Source organism: Thalassophryne amazonica, chromosome 14 (assembly GCF_902500255.1).
Source record: "Thalassophryne amazonica chromosome 14, fThaAma1.1, whole genome shotgun sequence".
In the NCBI taxonomy this organism is placed as follows: domain Eukaryota; kingdom Metazoa; phylum Chordata; class Actinopteri; order Batrachoidiformes; family Batrachoididae; genus Thalassophryne; species Thalassophryne amazonica.
The window spans coordinates 36,893,508-36,917,956 of record NC_047116.1 but is presented as its reverse complement, the minus strand read 5'-3'; the positions used below and the strand labels follow the sequence as shown (position 1 = coordinate 36,917,956).

General features: G+C 41.3%; 1 protein-coding gene across 1 annotated transcript in view; it reads right to left on the bottom strand.

Annotated features, from left to right (window-relative positions):
• Positions 1–227: 227 nt before the first annotated feature.
• LOC117524487 (matrix-remodeling-associated protein 5-like) overlaps positions 228–24,449 on the bottom strand; it is a 39,093-nt gene continuing 14,871 nt past the window's right edge. Inside the window, exons 6-12 of the mRNA XM_034186280.1 lie at positions 19,690–23,135; positions 15,486–15,621; positions 13,465–13,600; positions 10,795–11,973; positions 8,169–8,376; positions 4,646–4,867; positions 228–3,879 (exon numbers count right to left, since the gene is read on the bottom strand). Coding sequence (XP_034042171.1) covers positions 1,672–3,879; positions 4,646–4,867; positions 8,169–8,376; positions 10,795–11,973; positions 13,465–13,600; positions 15,486–15,621; positions 19,690–23,135 — 7,535 coding nt within the window. The 3' untranslated portion in view covers positions 228–1,671. The remainder of the gene's footprint in view (positions 3,880–4,645; positions 4,868–8,168; positions 8,377–10,794; positions 11,974–13,464; positions 13,601–15,485; positions 15,622–19,689; positions 23,136–24,449) is intronic.

The following is a 24,449-nucleotide window of genomic DNA, read 5'->3' as shown; positions in this document are numbered from 1 at the left end:
TAATGAATTTCCAACTTTGAATAGAATCCATAACATCAACATAATTGTGTTGACTAGTCTATGACAAATGGATCAATTAATTTATGTTAATACTACATAATATAATTCATTTTTTCCTGCACCTGTAGTAGAAATAATAAACTGTATTGGGCATTTGTTTTAAAGCTGTTTGCCACAGTTTTCAATAAAATCCAAATGGAGCCATAAGAACCAGGTCCCAGAACTCCTTTTAACATGTTTCAGTGTGTCATGAAGCTGAAGGCACTATTGCATCTTTCACAGGTTTTATGTTGACATCCCAACACAAAGCTGCCACTTACATGTACATCAATGGTCAAAAAAATAAAATAACTTTTGGTCATATATATTCCAAAAATATAAATTTGTGTAACAATTCACTCTTAAATCAAGTGTTTATCACCTGAATCCAACAATTTTTTATAATGAAGTCCCATGTTTTAGCAGTTAAATGGATATAGCCATCACTTGCAACAACTGATCTTGTTGTTTTAAAGTATACCATACATACCAAAATATATGTTGAAATTACACTATGAAAAACATTAAGTCATCGAAGAAACAATGAAATGTAGAAACTACAAGTAAACCTCATTAACTCGCAAGTTGCATTTTGGCTTTACTCACAGTCGATTTGTAGACCCCGTAAATTTAGACTGTATAAAAGTCAGTTTTGATTTGACCATTTTTGGGAGGGATCATCAGTGTGGACGATTCAGGACGACGATTCTTCTTTTTCCTCTGGCTGCTGCATGTCAGCAATGAGGGCGGATGATTCTGTGCAGAAGTTTTTGGATGTGACTCTCTGCCCACGTGCCCACCACTGGGCACATTTGTAAATTCCAGCCACACATACGGCGGGCGCGTGTGTAAATTCCGACCCAATCTGAACCGGCAGTAAGGATCTGAAGAGTCACATCCAAAATTTTGAATCATCAGGAGTATTCCGCACTGACAGAACTCTCATCGGTGACATCCAGCAGCTGAAAGAGGAAAAAAAAAAACATTTTGAACCCACTCTAGATGAAGTGATTTTTTTCGTCAACTTCATTAACTTGCAGTTTCAGATAACTCGCGGTCTGATTTTGTGGACCCCAACTTGCGCGAGTTAATGAGGTTTACCTGTACTGCTGAGGAAAAACAATGCAGTTAGCTGCTGGGGGGATTTTTTTCTCTCCCTCTGAAACAGCCCATGGGTACAGTTGAAGCCATTTACAGTTTTGCAATAATGTAAAATGTGCTGTGCATTTTATTTGCTTTTTATGATGCACTTTAATACTTGTAACACACAACGAGGCATAAAAGGTTAAGAAGACCAGTTTGTACCGTACGAGGAACTTCTTTAAATATTTAGAAAAACAACTCCAAGGCACTAATTCTGCTGAATTTTGCTATAAAACATAAAAACATTACTGAAAAGACATACTGTAAAAAATACCTTTTTTTGGTCTTAGGTTCAACAGTGTCTTCTGTAATGAGATTTGCAGTTCCTTTGGGCTTTCAGGACATGACCTACTAACGCCATAAGAGTTCAGTCATCTTGAGGAAGTCTGTCCGTCTATTTTTTCTTTTGAGAAAATATCAATGCTTCCTACATATGTAAGCATGCACATGGTAAAGTCTGTGTGTGTGTGCATGTGTTTGTGTCTCCCATTATATAACATGCAGGTAGGTCACCTTGGTGTCTGTTCCTATAACATTGTTTGCAGTACATCTGTAAAATCCTGTATCCCGACTCGTTGGGTTCTGAATCACCAAGGAACCCTGAGCACGAAGATAGTGGTTTCCATAGGTACGCGCCTGATTAATCACCTTCAGTTGCGACAGGTCTGGTGTTTCCCAGGTTATAGTCGCCCGCGGTGTCGCGATGACAAGGCAGGGTAACTCCACGGCAACCCCAGGTTGAGTGTAGGTCACAGGTGATGGGCCTGTTGTGATGCGTGGGGGGTAGGCGATGACGATGACTGGAACTGTACCAATAAAAACTGAGGAGGCATCGTAACTGGTGGATCTGCAAGAGTAGGTGCCTCGATCATGCACGAATGCCTTTAGCACTTTTAGAGTTCCATCTGCCTGGACATAGTATTGACCCGAATCTGCACTCTCACCACGGGGTAGTACTTTGCCATTGGGCAAGGTCCAGGTTAATGAACCCTGGTTAGATCCAGGAGGTTGAGGAACAGGGCAGGGAAGGTGCAGGGTTTCTCCATTAATGATGCTTACCAGGGATGCTGTTCTGGTGGTTACTACTGGTTTTGAGACAGGGCCAGATGAATGGATAGGTGGTTCAGCAGGTACAGTTGAGGGTCTCTGTGGTGGCTTTTCAGTAATGGGAATTCTTGATTGAGGTTTCTTGGCTAAAGCAGGCCATGAATCCACTGAAGTTCCTGTATGAGGTATACTGTATAATACAGGAGTTTTTTGCAGAGGACTTTCTGCAACTGGTGCCCTGTTTGACAATCTGACATTGTCTTGTTCCTCAGAGACAACCAGCTCCACCTGTATCCTTGTCTCTTCTCTTTCACCTCTCACCACGCACACCAAGATCCCTCCGTCGCTTGAACGCACGCCTCGTAGCTCCAAGGAGCCGTTCCGGTATACAGTGAGTCTGCTGCCGTAGTAAGGGGCTGGCAACACGCCGTTTCCAGGCAGAAGCCAGGAGAGACGAGGTGGAGGGTAGCCTTGGGAGGGGCATGGTAAAAGAACAGTTTGGCCTTTCACCACTCGCTGCTTCGCTGTAGTTACATTTACAGCTGTATTAGTGGAATTTCTGAGGCCTGAAGCACCAGTACCTTCACTGTTATGACCAGGAGCTACACCCTCTCCAATGTTGTCATCAGTCACATCACTTCCAATCATAATAACTCCTCTACTGCTGCTCCCACTGAAACCATTTCCCATGAGTGTGCCAGTAGCAGATCCATTAATAGATGCACGGCCACTAAAAACATCATTATTTCTCAAGGTAGCACTTAACCTGCCATTGATTTTACTGGTGCTTGGGTCAGTATCAGTTGTTCTCCTTGTGACTTCATTACTAGACCTAGCAATCCCCCCAAACTGTTTCTGACTGTTGCCCTCACTGTTAGTGCTACTACTCAAATCTGCAGGTGTATTTATTCCAGTGTTATCTGCTTTTATGGCTAAATTTCTTGTCTCACTTATGCTGACACTGACTGCACTATCAAGTTGTGGTGGAACTCTACCAGTAGGCCCGTGGACTCGATTTCCACTCCTACGGGCAGGATGAAAGCCAGTGCTTGGGATGCTAATGCCAGTGCTTTGCACAGTGTTTCTTATGCTGCCATTATTCTCACTATGAGCATTGTTGTTGCTGTTATTACTATTAAAGTTTCTTCTGAATCCATGATAAAGTCCATACACTGGAGAAGACCTACTCAGCTCAGAACTATCAATGATGTCGCCTGATCTACTACTACTATGACCACTGCTGGGCCCATTGCTTTTACTCCAAGCTCTTCCCTCTTTCACAGCAACTCCACTTTGACCGAAATGGCCACTCAGTCCATGGTGAGGAACCTCTACCTCTAGGCCAACCACCCTGAGCCGCTCCCCCACAGAGTTGCGAGCTATGCATGTATAGTTTCCAGAATCACTTTTTTGGGCAAAATGCACTTCCAGAGTTCCATCTGAAAGCATCTGAACTCTCTGAGCAAAATAACCAGAATCAGAACTTTGTGGGATGACACGGTTGACTGGGGAGGTCCATGTCACCGTTGGAGTGGGATCTCCTATGGCTCGGCAGCGAACAGCAGCAGTCATTCCCTGGCGTACTTTAATGATGTGAAAGATGTCATCGCTGAAGGTTGGTGGAGACGTCATCATGACTTTGACCTTCACCTAGAAGTAATTAAATGGAAATAAGGACTGATTGAAAGAGTATTTTGAATTTGTGTGTGCCACGCAGTATTGTTATGGGCCTTATTTGAAAGTTGTTTAAATTATCATATTTTCTGAACTATAAGATGCACTTTTTTACTTGTTTGGCTTGTCCTGTGACGTATATTTCAGAATGACTGTACACACATCTGAATGATCCACACATCAGAGCAAACAATTCACCATTAAGCTGGATGCTAACTGCTGTAAAACAAGAAGATCGGGATGAGGATGCGCTGGGTCTTCAAGAATGAGTAAAATGAATAAATCACGTTCTCAAACTGAAAGACGACACTTTTGAATAAAGATATGGAATAGCCTTTGAATTACTTGCTACTCCATTTGTTTGCACTTTGTGGGACAGTTGTTTAGGACTGAACAGATGCAAACATCCATTCAGTGGTGACAAGAAACAGTTTACTCTTGACTTCTTTGTGTCTCATGCAGTTACATTAATTATCCCTTTAACTCCAATTATTATTTTTCTTCTTCTTACATGAGGCAGTAACACAGTGTTACAAAAATAAATGCAATTCATAGACCAATGTGACTTAAAATTGTTTGTTTTTCTCTTGAAGACATAATTTTGGACAGATGCAACTACTACTCTAGTGCAACGTATGGTCCAGAAAATAAGGTAATGCATTAGTGACATTTTATTTTAGCTGTAAATATAACACAAGCATAAGGTGGTAAACTCATCGACAGCAATACATTTTTTTTTTACCTTCATGGTGTCTTGACCTCCCTGATTCTCAGCGTAACACGTATACTCCCCTTCCTCTCCCATACCCACTGCTGGAACCAGTAATGTCCCATTTCCAAACACAGTTAGCCTCCGTGCTCGCCCTCCTATCTCTTCCCCGTGCAACACACTGTTTACCATAGTTCCATCAGGGAGGCTCCAATGAACAGCTGGATCAGGCAGTCCAGATGCCTGACAGTCCACCTGGAGGGAATAATGGCACTGTGATTATTACCACACTTATTATTTAACAGTGGTTACGTTTAGGTTCCTAAGTGCTGCTTAGTTTTATTTTCATTGTGATGCAAGTGGTCCTGCTGATAATGCATTTCTCAGACTCTCTAAATCCAGACCCTTTTTAAGGAGCCTGGAAGTAATTAACAAAGCACAGCAGAAAAGCTGCAGGGCTAAGCACAGGGACATTTAGATGCATCTATGTATAAAATGCACTTTAAAGTTTATAAAAGTGTATGTGAAATTAAATATGAGAAGTAACAAATATAACTCCAATAATTAAGTTTCCGCTTTCCTGCATCTCACCCTGTTTGACTTTATTTTTCATCTAGCTGTTAAATATTCTTGTGCAAACGTAAGAACTCTACCCCAAGGGCTGCTGCTGATGATTCATGGCAACCTATGACCTGCAATTCCTTATTTTTATTTTATTGTGCGCCAGAAAAATATGGCATTTTTTTTTTGTTTAAATCAAAAACAAAAGAGGCAGCTTGGAGCTGCAGAGGAGTGGAAGATAGACTGTTTATGTGCAGAAATTTGGGAGGCCTGATGCAGGTTTTCAGCAGCAAAACAGATGTGTGTATGGCACTGATTTAAAAATATGTTGTACAAATATTCTGAAATGGATTAATAAAAATGAAATGGACAACCACACATACATGAAGTGGGTGAAAATGCTCTGCACTATTCACTGGGTCAGCATCATGATCAGAACCATACTGGGTTCAGTAGGATCAGCTAACATGTAATTAAACTAAATCACTGCTGTTTTGTATTGATTACATATACAGTACTGCACCCTAAGCACCCTCCCTATTCTGTATAAATGTGTTTTTTTGATAATTTTCATCATTAGTTAGTGCAATTTCCAAACTGCATTTTTCAATAATTAAAAAAATGTTATAGAATTTTGGTTCTTTTTAAAGTCATGACATATCTTTTCAGACCTGACTAATTTGTATGTTTACAGCCTGATACATGATCCCACAAAGACAGCAAACTGGGGTTAACCATCAGTCAATGAATGATAAATTCATCAGCACGAGGTGCATAAATGTACTTATGGGCATTAAGAAAGTAACGGATACAGCAACCTGAAATTTGACCCCATTGATCTTGGCCTTCACAAAAGTGTTTAAGTTGTGACTAACCTCTTGCTAGGGCACTTCTGGATTCCACTTATGTGTGTGCCACATTTGGTCTGAATCAGGTTTAGCATCAAATTCCTTGACTTATGACAAAATGAATTTTTAACAGGCAATTTCAGAGTCAACCTTCATTGGCATACAGTGAGGAAAATAAGTATTTGAACACCCTGCGATTTTGCAAGTTCTCCCACTTAGAAATCATGGAGGGGTCTGAAATTTTCATCTTAGGTGCATGTCCACTGTGAGAGACATAATCTAAAAAAAAAACATCCGGAAATCACAATGTATGATTTTTTTTAAATAATTTATTTGTATGTTACTGCTGCAAATAAGTAACAACCAGCAAGAATTCTGGCTCACACAGACCTGTTAATTTTTCTTTAAGAAGCCCTCTTATTCTGCACTGTACCTGTATTAATTGCACCTGTTTGAACTTGTTACCTGTATAAAAGACACCTGTTCACACACTCAAATCAATCACACTCCAACCTGCCCACCATAGCCAAGACCAAAGAGCTGTCTAAGGACACCAGGGACAAAACTGTAGACCTGCACAAGGCTGGGATGGACTACAGGACAACAGGCAAGCAGCTTGGTAGAAGACAACAACTGTTATGATTATTTATTAGAAAGTGGAAGAAACACAAGATGACTGTCAATCTCCCTCGGTCTGGGATTCCATGCAAGATCTCACTTTGAGGGGTAAGGATGACTCTGAGAAAGCTCAGAACTACACAGGAGGACCTGGTCAATGACCTGAAGAGAGCTGGGACCACAGTCACAAAGATTACATTAGTAACACATGATGCTGTCATGGTTTAAAATCCTGCAGGGCAGCAAGGTCCCCCTGCTCAAGCCAGCACATGTCCAGGCCCGTCTGAAGTTCACCAGTGACCATCTGGATGATCCAGAGGAGGCATGGGAGAAGGTCATGTGGTCAGATGAGACCAGAATAGAGCTTTTTGGAATCAACTCCACTTACCATGTTTAGAGGATGAGAACAACCCCAAGAAAACCATCCCAACCGTGAAGCATGGGGGTGGAAACATCATATTCTGGGGGTGCTCTTCTGCAAAGGGGACAGGACAACTGCACCGTATTGAAGGGAGGATGGCTGGGGTCATGTATTGCGAGATTTTGGCAAACAACCTCCTTCCCTCAGTAAGAGCATTGAAGATGGGTCATGGCTGGGTCTTCCAGCATGACAATGACCCCAAACACACAGCCAGGGCAACTAAGGAGGGGCTCCGTAAGAAGCATTTCAAGGTCCTGGAGTGGCCTGGCCAGTCTCCAGACCTGAACTCAATAGAAAATCTTGGGAGGGAGCTGAAACTCCAAACCTGAAAGATCTAGAGAAGATCTGTATGGAGGAGTGGACCAAAATCACTGCTGCAGTGTGTGCAAACCTGGTGAAAACTACAGGAAACGTTTGACCTCTGTAATTGCAAACAAAGGCTACTGTACCAAATATTAACATTGATTTTCACAGGTGTTCAAATACTTATTTGCAGCAGCAACATACAAATAAATTATTAAAAAATCATACATTGTGATTTACAGATTTTTTTTTTTAGATTATGTCTCTCACAGTGGACATGCACCTAAGATGACTATTTTCCACACTGTAACAACTTTGGGAGAAATCAGCAAAAGGAACTGGGAGGAGTAAACCAACAAAACAAACAGGCGGACATGATCTTGACCCCAAAGGTTGACCATTCAAGAACCCATTTCCATATACACTCAAATGCAGCCACAGAAGCCTGTTTTTCAATCAATCAATCAATTTTTTTATATAGCGCCAAATCACAACAAACAGTTGCCCCAAGGCGCTTCAGAGTTATCATGACATCTTTGTGGCTTCCCTCACTCATTTCATTCCTGCACTAAGTTTTTGACTCATGACTCACTGTAAGAAAATGAGCTGTAGAAATTATCATTTATATTAACAATATGTCTTACATTTTGTTTGTCCAAATGTCTCTGAAAATGGCAAGATTGTGATACTGAAATTCTTAAATGTTTAAAGCAATATTTAAATCATTGCAGTAATGTGTAATTTACAGACATTGTGTCAAAACAATAGGAACTATAACAGCCAATAATCATTTTTTGACATGCACCTTCAGTGGACCACCAAATGACACCATCTGATTAAACGGTTGCTTGGGCTCAATCTTGGCCGGCTTGGTAGCTACAGAGACACGGAGCAGGCGATAGTCATCTGCAACCTTGTTGCGTGCAACACAAAGGTAATCTCCAGCATCTTTTTCCGTTACCGCCTGGACTGTCAGGGTACCATTGGGGTGCACCTTCAGACGTCGATCAAAACTAACAGAGATGGGAACACAAACAGACCATTAAAATTGTTTTCACACAGAATTCATGGTATTGCATCGTCCTGCAGATGCACTGAATGTCTGTCTGTCACACTAGGTGGCAAAAGCCTCGCCTGTTCATCCTGTTTCAGACACCCAGAGGAATGATGACCAAGTGAAAGATCATATTACATCAGTGGACAAATTCAGCATTTTTACCTTGTTGTTGATTTATTAATAACTTTGCTGATGAAAAATATAGGTATAACAGATCATAAAACGAGGCTCATATCTCACTGGGCTGGCCATTTTCATACTGTGCACATATTTGTATACACTGTGAATAATTCTTGTTTTTCGTTTCAAAATAAAAATAAAACACATATCTGTTCATTTTACACTGAGCATCCGCTCATTGGTTGACTAATTAATTCTATGTTAAAAACAACACAAGTGAATGTAATATGTGTGTTGGTGTTTATAAATAAATGTGCTTTTATAAAATATGTCATTTTTTTCAGTTGTAAAAAAAACTGCAAAACCAAAACGTCTATTAAGTTGTGATTCAGGTTGACAACAGTGTGATATAACTGCGGTCAAAATGCATAGAACACTGTCATCTACTGGTGCCCGGTTATATCACATCATTTAACAAACAGAATTTTCAGTTTTCAAATTGCCTTTTTTAATAAAAGAAAAAAATCACATATTTACAAATACAGATTTATTTGTAAAAACCAACACACACATTACTGTAACTTGTGTGTTGGTTTTTACATATACCGACCAACCACTTTTGACAGGAAACTAATTTTCCCATAATGCCTTTTGGTATGTGTGTCTGTAAATGCTAAGACCTTCAAAATTAGTGCATTACTTTAAAACTAAAACACATAGCTGATATTTTCACTTTGTAAAATGACAGAGGTGACGTTAATTTCAATAACTTGGACAGAATTAGTTTGTTTAAAATTTTAACCATAAGTCAAAACTTGTCTTGCTGTGCATGACTCCTGTGATATGTCTGCAAGTCTGTATGGCTGTGAAAATAAATGATCTTTTTTTTCCTCCTCCTCTTCCTTTCTCTCTGGTAGCCAGCTCTCTTCTGGTGACAGAGGATTGAACTCTACCTCTCATAGCTGTCTGTCTGCTATAAAACACGTAACAGGCAAGCACTAAAATGTATATTTCAGGCTTTACAAATGTGTTTAACTGTTAAGCTTTATTCACTATGCCCACAAAAATATGTTAGCGGTTTAAAAGTTATCGGAACTAAATCGGTCTGCTGATGGTTTTCAAAGCTAGCTGAAAAGCTAATCAGCTAACAAAAAAAAGCCAGCGTCACTAATTACTGGTTAGCAGATTACCAGAACTGTGCCTACCACTGGCTATAGGTGGCACATGCCGGAAATATTGAAAGAGATGTATATCTGATTATGTTGTTAACATGCAGAAATCAAATAAGTATACAACTAAGAATAGGATAGCAGAAACTATTTCAGAATCTACATAGGTGCACAGTTTAGGGAGTGCAGAAAGAAGCAATATGCCAGCTATATGTACAAGCACATGCAGTGAGTTGAGTCAGGCACAGGACAGGTACCATCACCAAAGAAAAGAAGCCATTACCTGATAAGAAAAAAAAAGATAACATTTAAACAAGGCAAGAAAGGGTACAGGTTCCATTAACAATAATGTCAGGCAGAAAAGAAAATATATTACTGTAATGGAGCAAAATTTAGTCAGATTTCTAAGGTCAAATATATAGTATTTGGTTCTCCAAAATGCACTAGAATGCATTATTTAGGGTCTATTTTTTCAAAATTTTCCAAGGGGGAGGCCCCCTGGAGCCACCCTGTGAGGGTTCTCCCCGCTCCCCACACACACACCGGACGCTGGTCGGCAAATACAATTTTGGATACCCTGATTTTTTTTTTCTTTTTTGTTGGACACTCAAAACTTAAATTTCTGCCTACAACTATGATCTCCATCCTAGTCCCAACCTACTATCTAATCTTACTACAGATCACAATATCATCTGCAAATATCATAATCCATAGACATGTCTATCTGATCTCATCTGTCAACCTGTCCATTATCATTGCAAATAAGGACTCAGAGGTGATCCTTGATGTAATCCCACTTCCACCTTGAATGGCTCAACTTTGATCCATTACAGCACCAATGAAAAGTTCAACACATGCACAGAAGAAAAAAATGTCTTGTCACCTGACACCAGTGCACAACTGACTCAACAAAACACACGAGTGCCACAGGTGTTAAAGTGTCAGTGTTACAGTTTCAAGCTCAACAAGACTGTCTGTCTATCTGTGGTAGCACATAACAACCCTTTGACACAACAAGCCATGAGAATGAAGAAAATAGAACATTGCAATCGAGCAACCAACAAAAGGTAAGAATTAGCGTGTACCTGAAGTGTGTGTCCACCAGTTTCCTGCTAGGTGTCCTCCAAATGATGGTGGGTGATGGGTTGCCAGTTACAGAGCAATGAAGCTGCAAAATCATGCCATAATGGACTGTAGTGATGGAAGGTGAGGTGGAGACAATGCGAGCTTTACTAAAGGGGGAGATGGGTAAAGAATGCAACACAGCTGCTGCTCTGTTTTTATCACTGGGGGAAGGAAGAACAACTCCTTTGTTATTTACAAAGCTGGGTGAGAGTTTGGTGTTGTTTGTCGACCCTGAGGAGGGTGGTGATGCTGTTATGTTTGTTCGGATCAACTGCATGACTACTTTGTTGATTTTCAGGGGCGAGTTTGTAGAAACAGGTGGAGGAGGGTCAGAAGATCTGGGTGAATTAGTCTTGTGGAGAAAGGTCCTGGATCGATCAAAGGATGATGGGGAAGAGCTTCTGGTTTTATCAGTGTTCAGCTGTTCTGAGGGGTAATTCTGCAAAGAAGTCACATCTTTTTTGACTGAGGATGCAGGTGAAGGTTCAGTCCCACTATTTTTTGCTCTTTCTGGACTTCCTACTCCCACTGTTTGCACTTCAACCCTCACAACCCTCTTGTCAGCTCCGACAGCGTTCGTTGCTGTACACTCATAACTCCCAGAGTCTCTTAGTCCAACTTTTCGAATATGTAGTGTCCCATTAGGCAAAACAAAAAGGTTGCCATGTACAAATTGGGATGGACGAATGAGAGTCCCATCTGGGATTCGCCAGCGCACCGTTGGTGGTGGTGCACCACGAGCAGAGCAGTGAGCATAAAGAGGCATGGCTGGAGACAACACCAATTGTGCTTCTCTGAGCTGCTGTATCACGGGGGGCAAAGAGGACACGTGCACACGAACAGAGGCACTCACAACACCGGCTGAGTTTGATGCCATACAGCGATAAAGTCCCCGGTCACTTGGTGTTGTTACTGAGATATGTAGGGTTCCATTCGTGTCCATGGTGAAGCGACCGTGTGATGGAGAACCGGAGGTCAGAATGGAACGATCAGGAAGGACCCATGACAGCAGAGGGGGTGGAACCCCATCTGCCTGGCATTCCAAATACATCTCACCACCCTGGTGGATGGTGGCTTCTCTGTAACTGAGTAGCATCATTCGCGGGGGGCGGGTCCACACTTCCAGAGTAGTTAGCATCCTGTTATCAAAGAGAATCATGAACAGAAAACACATTTCCTGACTGATGCAAATTTCAAATAGACACACCTTTATCATAAAAACAGATGGTAGCCTATGTTTTAAATTGTGCTTCAAATTTTAATTAATATCAGCTTCCACTTTTACAGTCAAATTTATCTGTACAGCGTATTTTATCCAAAAGGAAACTCAAATTGTAAGTGCAAATGATTCCAAATAATAACATTTTAAATATAAGTAGTTACTAAAAATGCTTTGAAGCTGAAATGCTGAATTAAGAGTCGTATCTCAAAATTACCACATTTTTGAGACTACAACTTTCAAAGGCAGAACAGTAATGAGGAGGACTGCTAGGCTATGGTAAGGCTAAATGGAATGTTTTAAAAATGTACAATCAATAAGAAAGTTTATTTAATTTTACTTCAGTAAACATGCACAGGTGCTCATTCTTGATGTTTTCATTTCTTCCGTGGTGGCAAGGAACAGTTTAGTCTCGAGTTCTTTGTGCCTCATAGAACAATATTAATTAGGAAGTTAGATTCTGCTCTTTAATAAATGATCAAATCAAATCAAATCAAATCTAACAGGTTTTTCCTTAGTACTGCTGTCAGTATGCTTGCTCTGGGCGTGGGTAAGGTTAGACCTTACACTACAGCCACAATAGCAAGTTGCAAAGTGACAAATCGCCATTTATTTTCAGTCAGAGTGTGTGTTTTGCAGCGGCAAGCGACAGTGGTCACTGTGCCACCAGCTAGGGGGAGCCAAAATAGACGAGAAGTCTATTTTATGCAAATACTAAGGGATGCGGCAGAGTGACTGCCAATCCTAGTGAAAAAGGCAACATGAGGTCTGTTAACTTCTCACACAAACAAATAAACCAAGCTAGCAGAAAATGCTCAGAAACATCTTGTTTTTCTGTAAATCTAATATGTTTGGCATTTTTTTTCTCATATATTTTTTAGAGGTTAGAGAGAAATAAACACTTTTAAATCTGAAAATGATGGTTTTTGTAACCAGAAAACACCTCTGAAGTGATTTACAAGACATCATACAGAGATTTTAGCATGCTAACTAGTGATACAGGAACATCACTATGAAAGACACTGAAATGAAACAAATCAAGAGAATTTTGGCTCCGTTAAGCAGTCGAGCATGAAGTAAAAACTCATAGTAGCAGTGTTTGGTTTTTCCATCCTTTTATAATCTATCAATAAACATTGTGTACATTAATGCTGCATTCAGAACCCCGTACTCCTCAGGTAGTAGGCTGCAATGACCTGAAGGAAAAATGTGGAAACTCACTGTGCACTTATTATTACTACTATTCCAGCTCTAAACCTAACCCTACTGTGTCTGAACATTAGATATGAATTGTGAGTTGTAAATATGAAATGTGCACAGTGCATGCGCGTGTAGTTTATGTAATTAATAGAGTGAATATTGCAATTCATGTTCATTCAAGTTGCATGGCACCCGCCATCAGTAATGTCACCTGTCACGACCCAGGAAGCTGTTTGCACTGCAGATGTATGTCCCTCTGTCCTGCAGCTGAACACTTTGAATTACAAGGGTGCCATTTGGCAGCACCTCAAAGCGCTGAGTTCTGGAGTGGGCCGAGATTACTGTGCCTGCACACATTTAGAAGAGAGACAGAAAGAATAAGTGACAGAAAAATGGAGACAAATTGCAAAAGAAAGACGGAGAATGAATAAGACACACAGAGAAAACGAGGTACAGGGACACAGAGTGGCACAGCGTGAAATAAAACCGGTGATGCAGTGCACAAAATGTTCCATTACTTGCTCACAATATGTTTTTCCATCATGGCAAGCTAGAGAAAAGCCTATTGTATGCATGCCAGTGCATAATGTTGGGTGTTTATGGGCACTGAGTTTTCTCATCAGCTTAAAATGTGTATATTCTTCTCGTCATACTAAAGCTGGGGATGATTTCTTTGAATGTGTAACTACAGAATATGAATAAAACTTTTCTTTATTCAAGGGCGATTCCGATGTAACACATGCAGTCCAGTGCACGTTTTAGACAAATCAGAATTGTCAGAACGTTTATGTTATAAAATCCAATTTACAATATCGAAACATTCCTATTTGGATTTTTAAAAAGTAATTTGACTTTTTATCCATTTCACATAGAAGCTATATTCGTTGTGGCAACACCCCTCGGTGGTGAGGAAGATCATCTCCTGGTCGATTCCTGGACAGGATGGTGGACATGGGGAAAATCTACATCCAGGGTCCATCTAGAGACACCTGTGTGTGGGTTTGTTTATGGTGGGAATGTCGTTGCACGCCGGAAAACACACGGACCTTGACAGATCCTTAGCCTAATCCGATGGCTGGGAAATCCCAGATGATCGGGTCTGAGGACTTGCTGCAGCCTTCATCGGCCTTCACAGCCACTGGGTTACAAGCTGTCACCTCCTCTGCTTGATCTGCCGTTGAGGACTTCTTGTTTCACCAGAGCCCCGTTAGCTGCCCCGTGTTAAGGGTTCCTGTTGGGCCTTCAAGAATACCATAGAGGCCTTGGGGCACACAAGGTCCGCACTGTATTTCACCCCAACATGTAATGCCCTAGTTGACCCATTACCCAGGTGTTATGAGGAGGACGAGGGGTTGGATTTTGACACCCTAAGAACCTAAATACCATAATTAGTAAAACTGGAGTTGCGTCAGGAAGGGCATCCAGCGTAAAACTTGTGCCAATTACCAATGCGGATCTGGCTGTATCCGCTGTGGCGACCCCGAACAAAAACCGGGAGCAGCCGAATGAACAACAACAACAAACCTTAATTTCAAATTTGAAAAAATATAAAAAAAACAATTATGGTATTTAGGTTCTCAGGGTATCTTTTTAAACCCAGGCTTTTGGTCCATTTTAAAAAGACATATTAATGATCTGTTGGGAGTTAAGTGTGCAGAAAATACTTATTATTTATTGCTATGATTCTTTTGGCACATTAGTGTTTGTGAGTGTGGTGTACAAGTACACAACATTAATTGTAAGGCTGCAGCCTTACAATTTATGTATACTACCCATAAAATGAGGCATTCTCAGATGATCACTCAGTAATAAAATTATTTTAAAATCTGGTTACATACACCCAAAATCTGTATTTCTAAAAATAAAAAGTATGCACATATTTTGCATATTTTAACAAATTTTTGAATATTCATTTACCAGTTTCATATTTTAACCTTTTAGTTATTTTAAAAGTGAGTAAAATTTAGCACACTGCTGTAAATTATAGAAATTGTTAGCCACTGCTTAGTCCAGTTAGACCCACAGCTTTGTTGTGATTTGGCACTATATAAACTAAGTAAATTTTACATTTTACATCAGTCAAAGCACCCCATCTGTGCCTCTTCAGGATGCTGTTACCATAAACACATAAACACAACCCAGAATCAAAGGTATTTACTCAACAGAGTGTGTTACTACAAGCGTGTGTACATGCTGATGTAAATGTGCACATATCAGCTGCATTTTGTGTACCCGTGGAGACTTTAGTCCATGTGATGGAGGGTTTTGGTTCTCCTACAGCTTCACATGCCAGTCTGGCAGTGCTGTCTGCTGGTACCGACACAGTCCTAATGTGTGGGTCTGCAATCCTCGGTCTGGATCTCAATACCTGCAAAGAAGATTTTGAAAACACACAACAGCGGTAAAGGTAATGACTGGCAGAAGCCAAGTCTGTCTATCCTTTGATGTGTGATCCTGTGACTCGTGTGTCATACATCACAATGACAAAGTGAGAAAGACAAAATAACTTGGACTGCTTTCTTCCACCTTCATAACAGAGCGAAGATTTGTCCCATCCTGTCTATGGCTGATACTCTGATTCATTCATTCTAGACTAGACTACTGCAATGTTCTGTTCTCTGGTTTACCATAGTCCAGTATTAGGGGTCTCCAATTGGTTCAAAATGTTGCTGCCAGAATTTTTAATAGAAGCAGAAAGTTTGACCACATTACACCGATTTTGTTCTCCCTCCATTGGCTTCCTGTCTCTGTGAGGTCGGATTTTAAGGTTCTGCTATTAACTTATAAAATTATTCATGGACTAGCACCTCCCTACCTAGCTGACCTAATTACACCCTATGTACCAGCCCGTGCTCGGTATTCTCCAGGCGCAGGGCTACTTTGTGTCCCTAAGCTTAAAAAAAGTCAGCCGGCCCCAGAGCCTTCTCCTATCATGCACCTGCCTTGTAGAATGATTTCCCTGTAGAGATGAATTTTGATTCTGTAGAGACATTCATGTCCAGACTAAAGATGCATCTATTCTATCTCTCGTGTGCCTAGCACACAGGTGTAGTATGGAACTATGCTTCCTCTCCTTTTAATTCATATTATTAGCAACAGAACAGGTCTCAGCCTCACTACATCTAAATTAGTGAAGCACGGGGCTAGCTGCCAGCAACCACCTTAGCAATCTCTTTGCTTCCCTTTTGATTTACTGCTAGTGAATTAATGCCTCAGATGCAGTTACATATTTCCGGCTGACTGATTCTGCTTTTTCCTCACTCTCTGAGGTACTGACAACACCAATGACTGACTCTAGCCCTTCACCTCAGACTGACCTCAGAATGCCACGCCTGTTGCACCACTGACCGGAGGTCCGGCCCTGAAGCTTAACAGTGCTGAATATGGATGCCTATGTATTAGAGACCCAAGATGGACTCTACTTTTAATTAAGGACTCTATTTTTGTTGCTCTTCTGTTTCTTCTGTTGGTAAAGAAACTCTTCTACAGTCTGTAAAAACCTTGTAACTGTTAGAATGGCCGAAGCAGTGGGTCACCCCTCTGAGTCTGGTCTGCTTGAGGTTTCTTCCTCATTATCACCAGAGGGAGTTTTTCCTTACTACTATTGCCTTTGTGCTTGCACAGGGGGTTGGTAAGGTTAGACCTTACTCATGCACCTTGGGGCAGCTTTGTTAGGAATTGGCGCCATACAAATAAAATAAATTGAAAATAAAATAAATACATTGAATTGAACTGAATATTATGAACACAAAATAATGGACCGCATAGTAGCTACGCACCCCTTTAATATAACAACTACCACATCACTTTAACAGCCATCTGGGTTTGGACAAGTGAGGGAAATTTATACAAGAACATTCTTGAGAAAATGGATCATCTTTGGCATTTAGTTAAAACAATTATTTAGCAAAAGAAATGTATTTGACATCAAAAAGTTAGTGGCATTGGCCAGAGTATGCAACTAAATGTTTTTCTTCAAAAGCTTCCTTTTCTCCTTTCTCCACTTCCAAAGAAATCCAACTGTCTCCCTCTCTCTTTCTCTCTCTGTGAGGAGGTGTGCAGAGTTGATGTCCTCGCGCATGAAAATTGAAGAAATATGACTTCATTCTTTGAGCAAACTACAGTCAACTTCAATAAAAATGGCTAAAAACCACACAGATCTCTGAGAAATTTGCTCTTTAGAACACTGAAACAATGCACAGGACCATTGAAGCACACTTTTTAAACACACTATGTACTGTCTCAACTTTGTGATCTGATGAAGGATGCTACGAGGCCCGACAAGACAGCAGTCGATCCCACTGTACATCTGGAAATATGACTTCCGTTTGCATTTACACATGCGCAAATGTAAAAAAATGAAATAAATTAGATTAATGGTTTACATGTACTGAAGAAATCAGAGTATTGAGGAAAAAATCCAGGTGTGTTAATCTGATTTCTCATAATCAGATAACAGTCGTTAACGGATAAAGCATATCAGATTTTGTTGTTTACATGACCACGTAATAATCAGATAACAGCCAATAATCAGACAGCAACCAGATTTTTAAGACCACGTAAACTGGGGCATTGTTTCTATCTAAGAAACAGGTATCATCCCTAATGACTGAAAAAAATGACTTGTCCCTCTCTGGTCAAGAAAGGGTGAATGGGCAACTACAGGGGTCTTACAGTACCTTCTCTGCTGATCAAAGGGGTTTGCAAGGGTCATTCTTAACAAGATTCAATCCCAGCTACTTGCTGCTCAGCAACCACAGTTGTTTCCCTTCATGCCCAAGGAATTGACCATCATGCTGGTTCTTCTGGCACACAAGGAGCATAAGTATGAATATCAGAGGTGCTTCTTTTTTATCTTTAAAGTGGCATTCATGTCTATGGGACCTTGGCCTTTGAAAATGATAGATTTCAAGGAAGACTTTATGGAGTCATGAGACCATTGCACATTGCTGGTTTACGATGCTTGTACTTTTGTAGGAGAACCAAAACCTTTACGTTCCTGGATGATTAACCACTGTCCGAAAGTGATGACTGGATGTGTTTGGTACTTGGTCTTTTCGGGGGATTCTTTTGTATTTTTGTCAAACAAATGGTTACTTAGTGATACTGAGATGAGGCGTACCATCTGCATTATGACAAAATGTTAAGTACGACATTATGCACAAGTGGCATGCTTCTCTGAGCATACACTAACATGATGATGCCTCCGCAACTAGAACAGTTCAAGGGCATGTCCATGTGTCTCCTTGTTGTAGAAGATGGATGGTCATATTCAGGAGGTGGGGATGGACTGGTTGTGTACCTGGGTGGTTTCCCTACAGAACCCGTGGTGGTTCCATAGTGTGGCGGATGCAGTGATCCATGGCACTGTCACTAACACATACTCACAATTTGCAATTTTTACTCAACTGCAGAAAATATGGTAACTAAAAAGTGCACATGGAAAGCATTCTGCCAGGGGAAAAAATGCCTAATCATTATTTCTGTCAATGGTCACAGAATTCTTTCATCTCTCTCAGATCTTTGCAACATCATAAAGCAAAAATGCTGAAGGAGGAGGTGATAAAAGGAAAGCCTGTATTTCAATGTTACAGAAAGTAAAGAAAGATTAACAGGAAAAATTTGGATTACCATTCACATTAGTTCAGTTCTACTTACACTGAAAGATCCTACCTCTGCAATTCTGTAAACCCATTTTCAGTTTAAACGTTCACAAAGAGAGAAAGAGGCATAAAATCAACCCTTCGCTGTTGGTTGGCAGAGGCAAAAATGATGCTTTGGTTGAATGGGGGTGCCAACAGTGATCAAGAAATTAATTGATTTTGTAAAATCCCTTAGGACTAAATGCTCCAAATACACAATGTTTTGATTATGAAGCACATGTTTTGCATCTGTTCTTTAGGTCTGTGGGGAACTCTGGCAGGGCTCTGTAAAATCCATGAAACTTTAGAATTGTCATAAACATCCCTCAGGTTTGATAGCAGATCATGTGGTTACAGATTAGACTATTTTCAGATCTGTACAGCAATTTCTGTTAAACCTGTGCCCAAGGGTGTGTGTGTGTGTGTGTGTGTGTGTGTGTGTGTGTGTGTGTGTGTGTGTGTGTGTGTGTGTGTGTGTGTGTGTGTGTGTGTGTGTGTGTGTGTGTGTTGGTATTGTATAACCCAGCACTTAGTTAAGAAAAGCAATTTTAACTCCACTTAGCCAATAAAGAAAAATAGCTACATCTTCATAAACAGCACAGCACACATGCTTCAGAAAGCACATAAAAATGGTCTGATTGAGTGAATGACTTAAATGGGGAAACATTAAATGAAGTAATATAAAGTAAATATAAACAGATTGCGGTGGTGAAGGGGAACCCTTGATTTCTGTAATGTATACACCTGCAGAATAACAATATAATGTGCCGTTATTTAAGAGCAATGGAACTCACCCCAGGTGATGCAGGGAGGGGAAGAGATGGGGGCCGCTGAGGCCTACTGTGGTGAGAATCAGGAATGGAATTAACCCCAGAATTCCTCCAATCAGTAGAAGGCCGACTCTGGTTTGGAACAATGGATATAAACTTCCCTCTTGAGTCAAAGTCAAGACTTGGCCTGTTTCTGGAAGATGTTCTGGCACTAGTGGTAGTCCTTGTGATAGCACTGGTAGTAGCATTTGGAATAGGAATAAATACCCAAGAAACAGTAGTTCTAGGAGTAGAAGTAGTTGTACTGGTGCTATCAGTTGTAGGAATAGTTGAGGTGGTTGTACGAGCAACCGTACTGGAGAGAGTATTGGGGATAGTAGTGGAGGTAGGATGGATAAGAGTTGTGGGAGTAGAAGTGAATGTGGGAATAGTTGTAGTTCTGGTATTAGTAAACACTGGATTAACTACCACAGCTGGAGTTGCAGTCAAAGGAGAATCTGTAGTCGTAGTAGAGATAATGGGAAATATGTGTTTCGTAGTTGTGGTGGTAGAGGTTCTAGTCCTACTTCCACTGTTGGTAGTAGACTGAGGAAGAACAGATGTTGCGATTTTTTCAGTAGCAGTTGTAGAAATACTGGGGACTGTTGATGAAAAAATGGAGAGGTGAGTAATAGAGTGGGACAAATTCCTGTGCAGCTCTTGACTATGTTTACTTGAGGTTCTATCAACATCTTTGCCATGAGTACGAATCCTTGTATAGATCCATGTGGAAGGCTTGTGCGTCTTTGCCAGAGCAATGCCAGAGTGAGTGTACATAAGTGGCAGAGTGTTAGAAAGGCCAAAATCGACAGTGTCTGGAGTAAAAGCTGAAGGAGTCGTTATATCTATATGAGTCTTTCTGTGTGATGGAGAAAAGGAGGATGGAGATGGAGCAGCATCTAAAGAGGGAGTCATGGAATAAGATAGCTTAAAAGGGGAGGCTGAATCTGAAGGGGCGGCAGAAGGTGTGTTAGGGAGAAGGGCAGGTGGAGAAAGTAGTCCCATCTTGCCAGTAGTACTCTGAATGTAGGCATTTCTTGTGAACAAAGTGGCTGAAGTTGTTCTGGATGAAGTCAGTGTCAAAGTAGTATTCATTTGATTTGTGGTGGTGTCAGAGGTCCTGATCTGTGGCTTGAGGCTCCTAGGATCAGGGAGAGTTTGTGGCAGGGTTACAGGTCGTCCCCTGGGCCTGTTGATGATTCGTCTTCGTTGCCCAATCCTTCTACGAGTGTTCCAAGGGCTTTGGGGCCGTGAGTTGGGAACTAAATTTAGGAATAGTCCCGGTTTTGAGTTTTGAGGCCTGGTTCCAGATGTGCTAGGGTTTCCTTGTTGTTTCATTTCAACAACAATTTCATTCATTCCAGGCAGTGGCTTAGATGTGACGAGATCACTGTGTGTCGGTGGTTCTGTAACTGTCTGTGGACCTGTTTCAGTTACTTTATCTGTCTGCATGTGTCTCTCTGACTCATTCGCCATGTCTGTCTGAGTTTCTGCTGACCTCTCTATGCCTCTTTCTACATCTGTGTCTGTTTCCTGATCTGTTCCTGTCTCTCTGTGTGTCTGTGGTTCCATGTGAACATGGTGAACAGACTGTAAGCCATCTTCTCTCAGAGCACTGTCATCTATGGAGGATCCTTCGCTTTCTACTTTTACAACTGCTCCCTCAGCGGGACTTTTCTCTGTGCCATTTTCTTCTTCGTGTCTTCCTGAGTCTTCACCACTTTCCAGTGCATCAGCTGTAGGCTTCACCTCATTGATGGCCTGGCTGTTGTTGTGGAGAGCCGTCTTTTGGCGGATCTTAAATAGCAGGTCAGCCCATTTCTGAGGGTCTATTCGCTGTTTGTTTGTAGTAATTCTATGTCTGCTGTCAAAACGATTTCTTCTCTGTTCAGTGGTGGATGATGGCATTTCTACTCTTTTCACAGGACCTACTCGAACAGGCCCACGTCTTCTGGGTTTTCCTGCTGGATGACGTCTATTTTGCACAGGTTGTAGTGATCTTGGATGACTCCTGTTAGCAGCGGAAGTTGTCTCTACCTCTTCTTTTCCATCCCCTGAACCATCCTCCTCTATAGGCTGGTGTAACAATGGTGCTCTTATCTTGGTTGAAAGTCCAGCGGCAGACTGTGGCCCTCTGGAAAGTGAAGTCCTAAGTGGTGAGGCAGGTTGTGAGTGTAAATCCAATTGCATGGAAAGAGAGTCAGCACCATATTGGTTGACTGCAATGCACAAGTAATGACCAGCATCTCTTAAAGAAGGATGGGCCAGGAAGAGACTCCCGTTTTCTTGTAGAGTGAGTCCATCTGAATTGGCTAAACCCTGATGTAGTAGATTACCATCTGGCAACAGCCAACTGATATAAGGTTCTGGTGCACCAGATGTCTTGCAGGACAGACTGATGGGCTCCCCAACCATTCCTGTAACTGGAGGCCCCCTTTGCTCCACTCGAGGTGGAAGAGAAGGTCTGTCCACTATGAGCCGCACAGCAAGAACATCAACATCTCTTTCAGCTGAAGCTACACAGTAGTACAGCCCAGCATCTGACAGTTCCACCTTTTCTAGAATTAAGCCAGAACTGGAAGCTTGGACCCTTTGACCTGGGTTACTGGAGAGGGAGATGAATGTTGATTTACCTGGGAGAATCCACTGTACATCAGGGTTACCAGAACTCAGAAGAGGGCAGGAGAGCTCTACCTTACTGCCTGCAATTGCAGCCATTGCTGTGATTGTATGGTTAGTTGAAATCATTAACCATGGCTGAGAGACAGCAGAGAGATGAGAGGTTGAGTCAGGATGAGCAGACACTGTTGTTGAGAGTAGTAGATGAACCCGGTCTCTACTGGACTGCAGTCTGTTGAGCTGAATGCTAATAGCTGGCTGAAGTAACCAGTGTGGCCATGCTTTTATTGACACTCTAACACTTGTATGGTGAAATCCTTCTTTCTCCACTGCCTGCTTGTAACGGAAAGCTAACACTGGGGCTTTGCTCAGCATGATCTCCCTCTCGAGATGAACTGCAGTCTCACTATAGTAAGCAAGAATCCTCCAAAGTTTCTCATAGTTGTCACCGTCCACTGGGCACTCCAGAGAGAGTGACAATGAGAGAGAAAGCGGAGAAGTTGAAGAAAGGGAAAGATCTGGTGCAGGAAAAATACCCTGGGAGTTGGTAGAGTAACTGATATTGCATGTCAAATCAACACTGTCTCCCTCTTGGTCAGACAGACTGAGTGAAGCATTGCCTAAAGGCTTTCTGAAGGCCTGAATGGTTTGGATTTCACTGAGCTCCATCTCCAAATGTTTTTCTCTTTCTGATGAGAGGATGACGGGAGAGGTACATGACAGGTCAGTCTTTTCAAGCATGTCCTGTCCTTGAAGAGAAGTAGGTGAGGAGCAGATTGGACACTGTGGACCTCTGGGACACTTCATCAAACCTGATTGGCAAAGACCAAGAAAATGATTGTGACTGTTCCCACCAAGAGAATATCAGTTGTCTATAACATTATAGCACTTTAACAATGTAACCCCACATATTAAGTATGTAGGTGTCTCTCAGTTAGTTCTGCACCACCCACCCCCAACCCCGAGCTTCAAATCTCTGTTGACCCAAGACAAAATTCACACTTTCCATTCAAACCCCAGTTTTCAGTCTTGGTTTCTCATCATGCACCATTTTCTGACTGATCCGGTCCTACACTACCCTTTGTTTCCATAGCACAAATAATGTTCTGTATATGCATTTCAGGCATAAGCTGTGCAGGTTCACAGCACTCATTTCCTCGTTATTCTGTTTTCATTAGTATGTTAGCAGAGATTAAAATGAATAACTTCCTTATCAAGCAACTACATCCAGGAATCAGAAGTAAAGAAGTCCTCTATATCTCCTGAGGACTGCTGCTACTGGTAATTATCTCTAGATAACATAGTGTGAAGCAGATGAGAGTCTACAACTCCAACTGGATGGGAAGCCAGTCCAAATCCCCATTTACAGATGGGTGGACTGAGACAATGTAATTTATGTGTCTTGTCCAAGGACACAGACAGGAATCAAGCCCATGTCTACATATTAGTAACCCAACCCCTTAACCACTGATCTACTTGCCCTATCCAGGAACTAAAACCTTTTAAAACTGAGAAATGGGAGAACAACAGGGCTGCATGGTGGCTTAGTGGTTAGCACTGTTGCCTCACAACAAGAAGGTCCAGGTGTCCTGCCTGGTCCTCTCTGTGTGAAGTTTGAATGTTTTCCCCAGGTTCATGTGGGTTCCCTCCAGTTGCTCTGGAATCTTCCCACTTTCAAAGGCAAGCAGGGTTGATGAATTGGAAACTTTAAATTGGCCACAGCTGCACATGTGACTGTGAATAGGTTTGTCTGTCAATGTGTGGCCCTGCATCACACTGGCATCCTGTCCAAGGTGTACCCCGCCTCTCACCCTCTGACTGCTGGGAAAGCCCTCCTACTGTGACCATTGATTGCAGTTAGCAGGTATAAACAACATTCAAAAAGCAGTGCCAAACAGTTCTACCTTTGTTGCATGGACTGATTTTGTTGTTGTTGTAACAACATAGTTTTTCTACTTTTGTCAACCTCTAAATCTAACAAATTTTCAAAATTTACATTGCATCCAGAAAGTATTCATAGTGCTTGACTTATTCCAAAATTGATTAAATTCATTTTTTCATCAAAATAGTGACAATGTGGAAAAAGGTATGTTTTAATTTTTTGCTAATTTATTAAAAAAAATAAG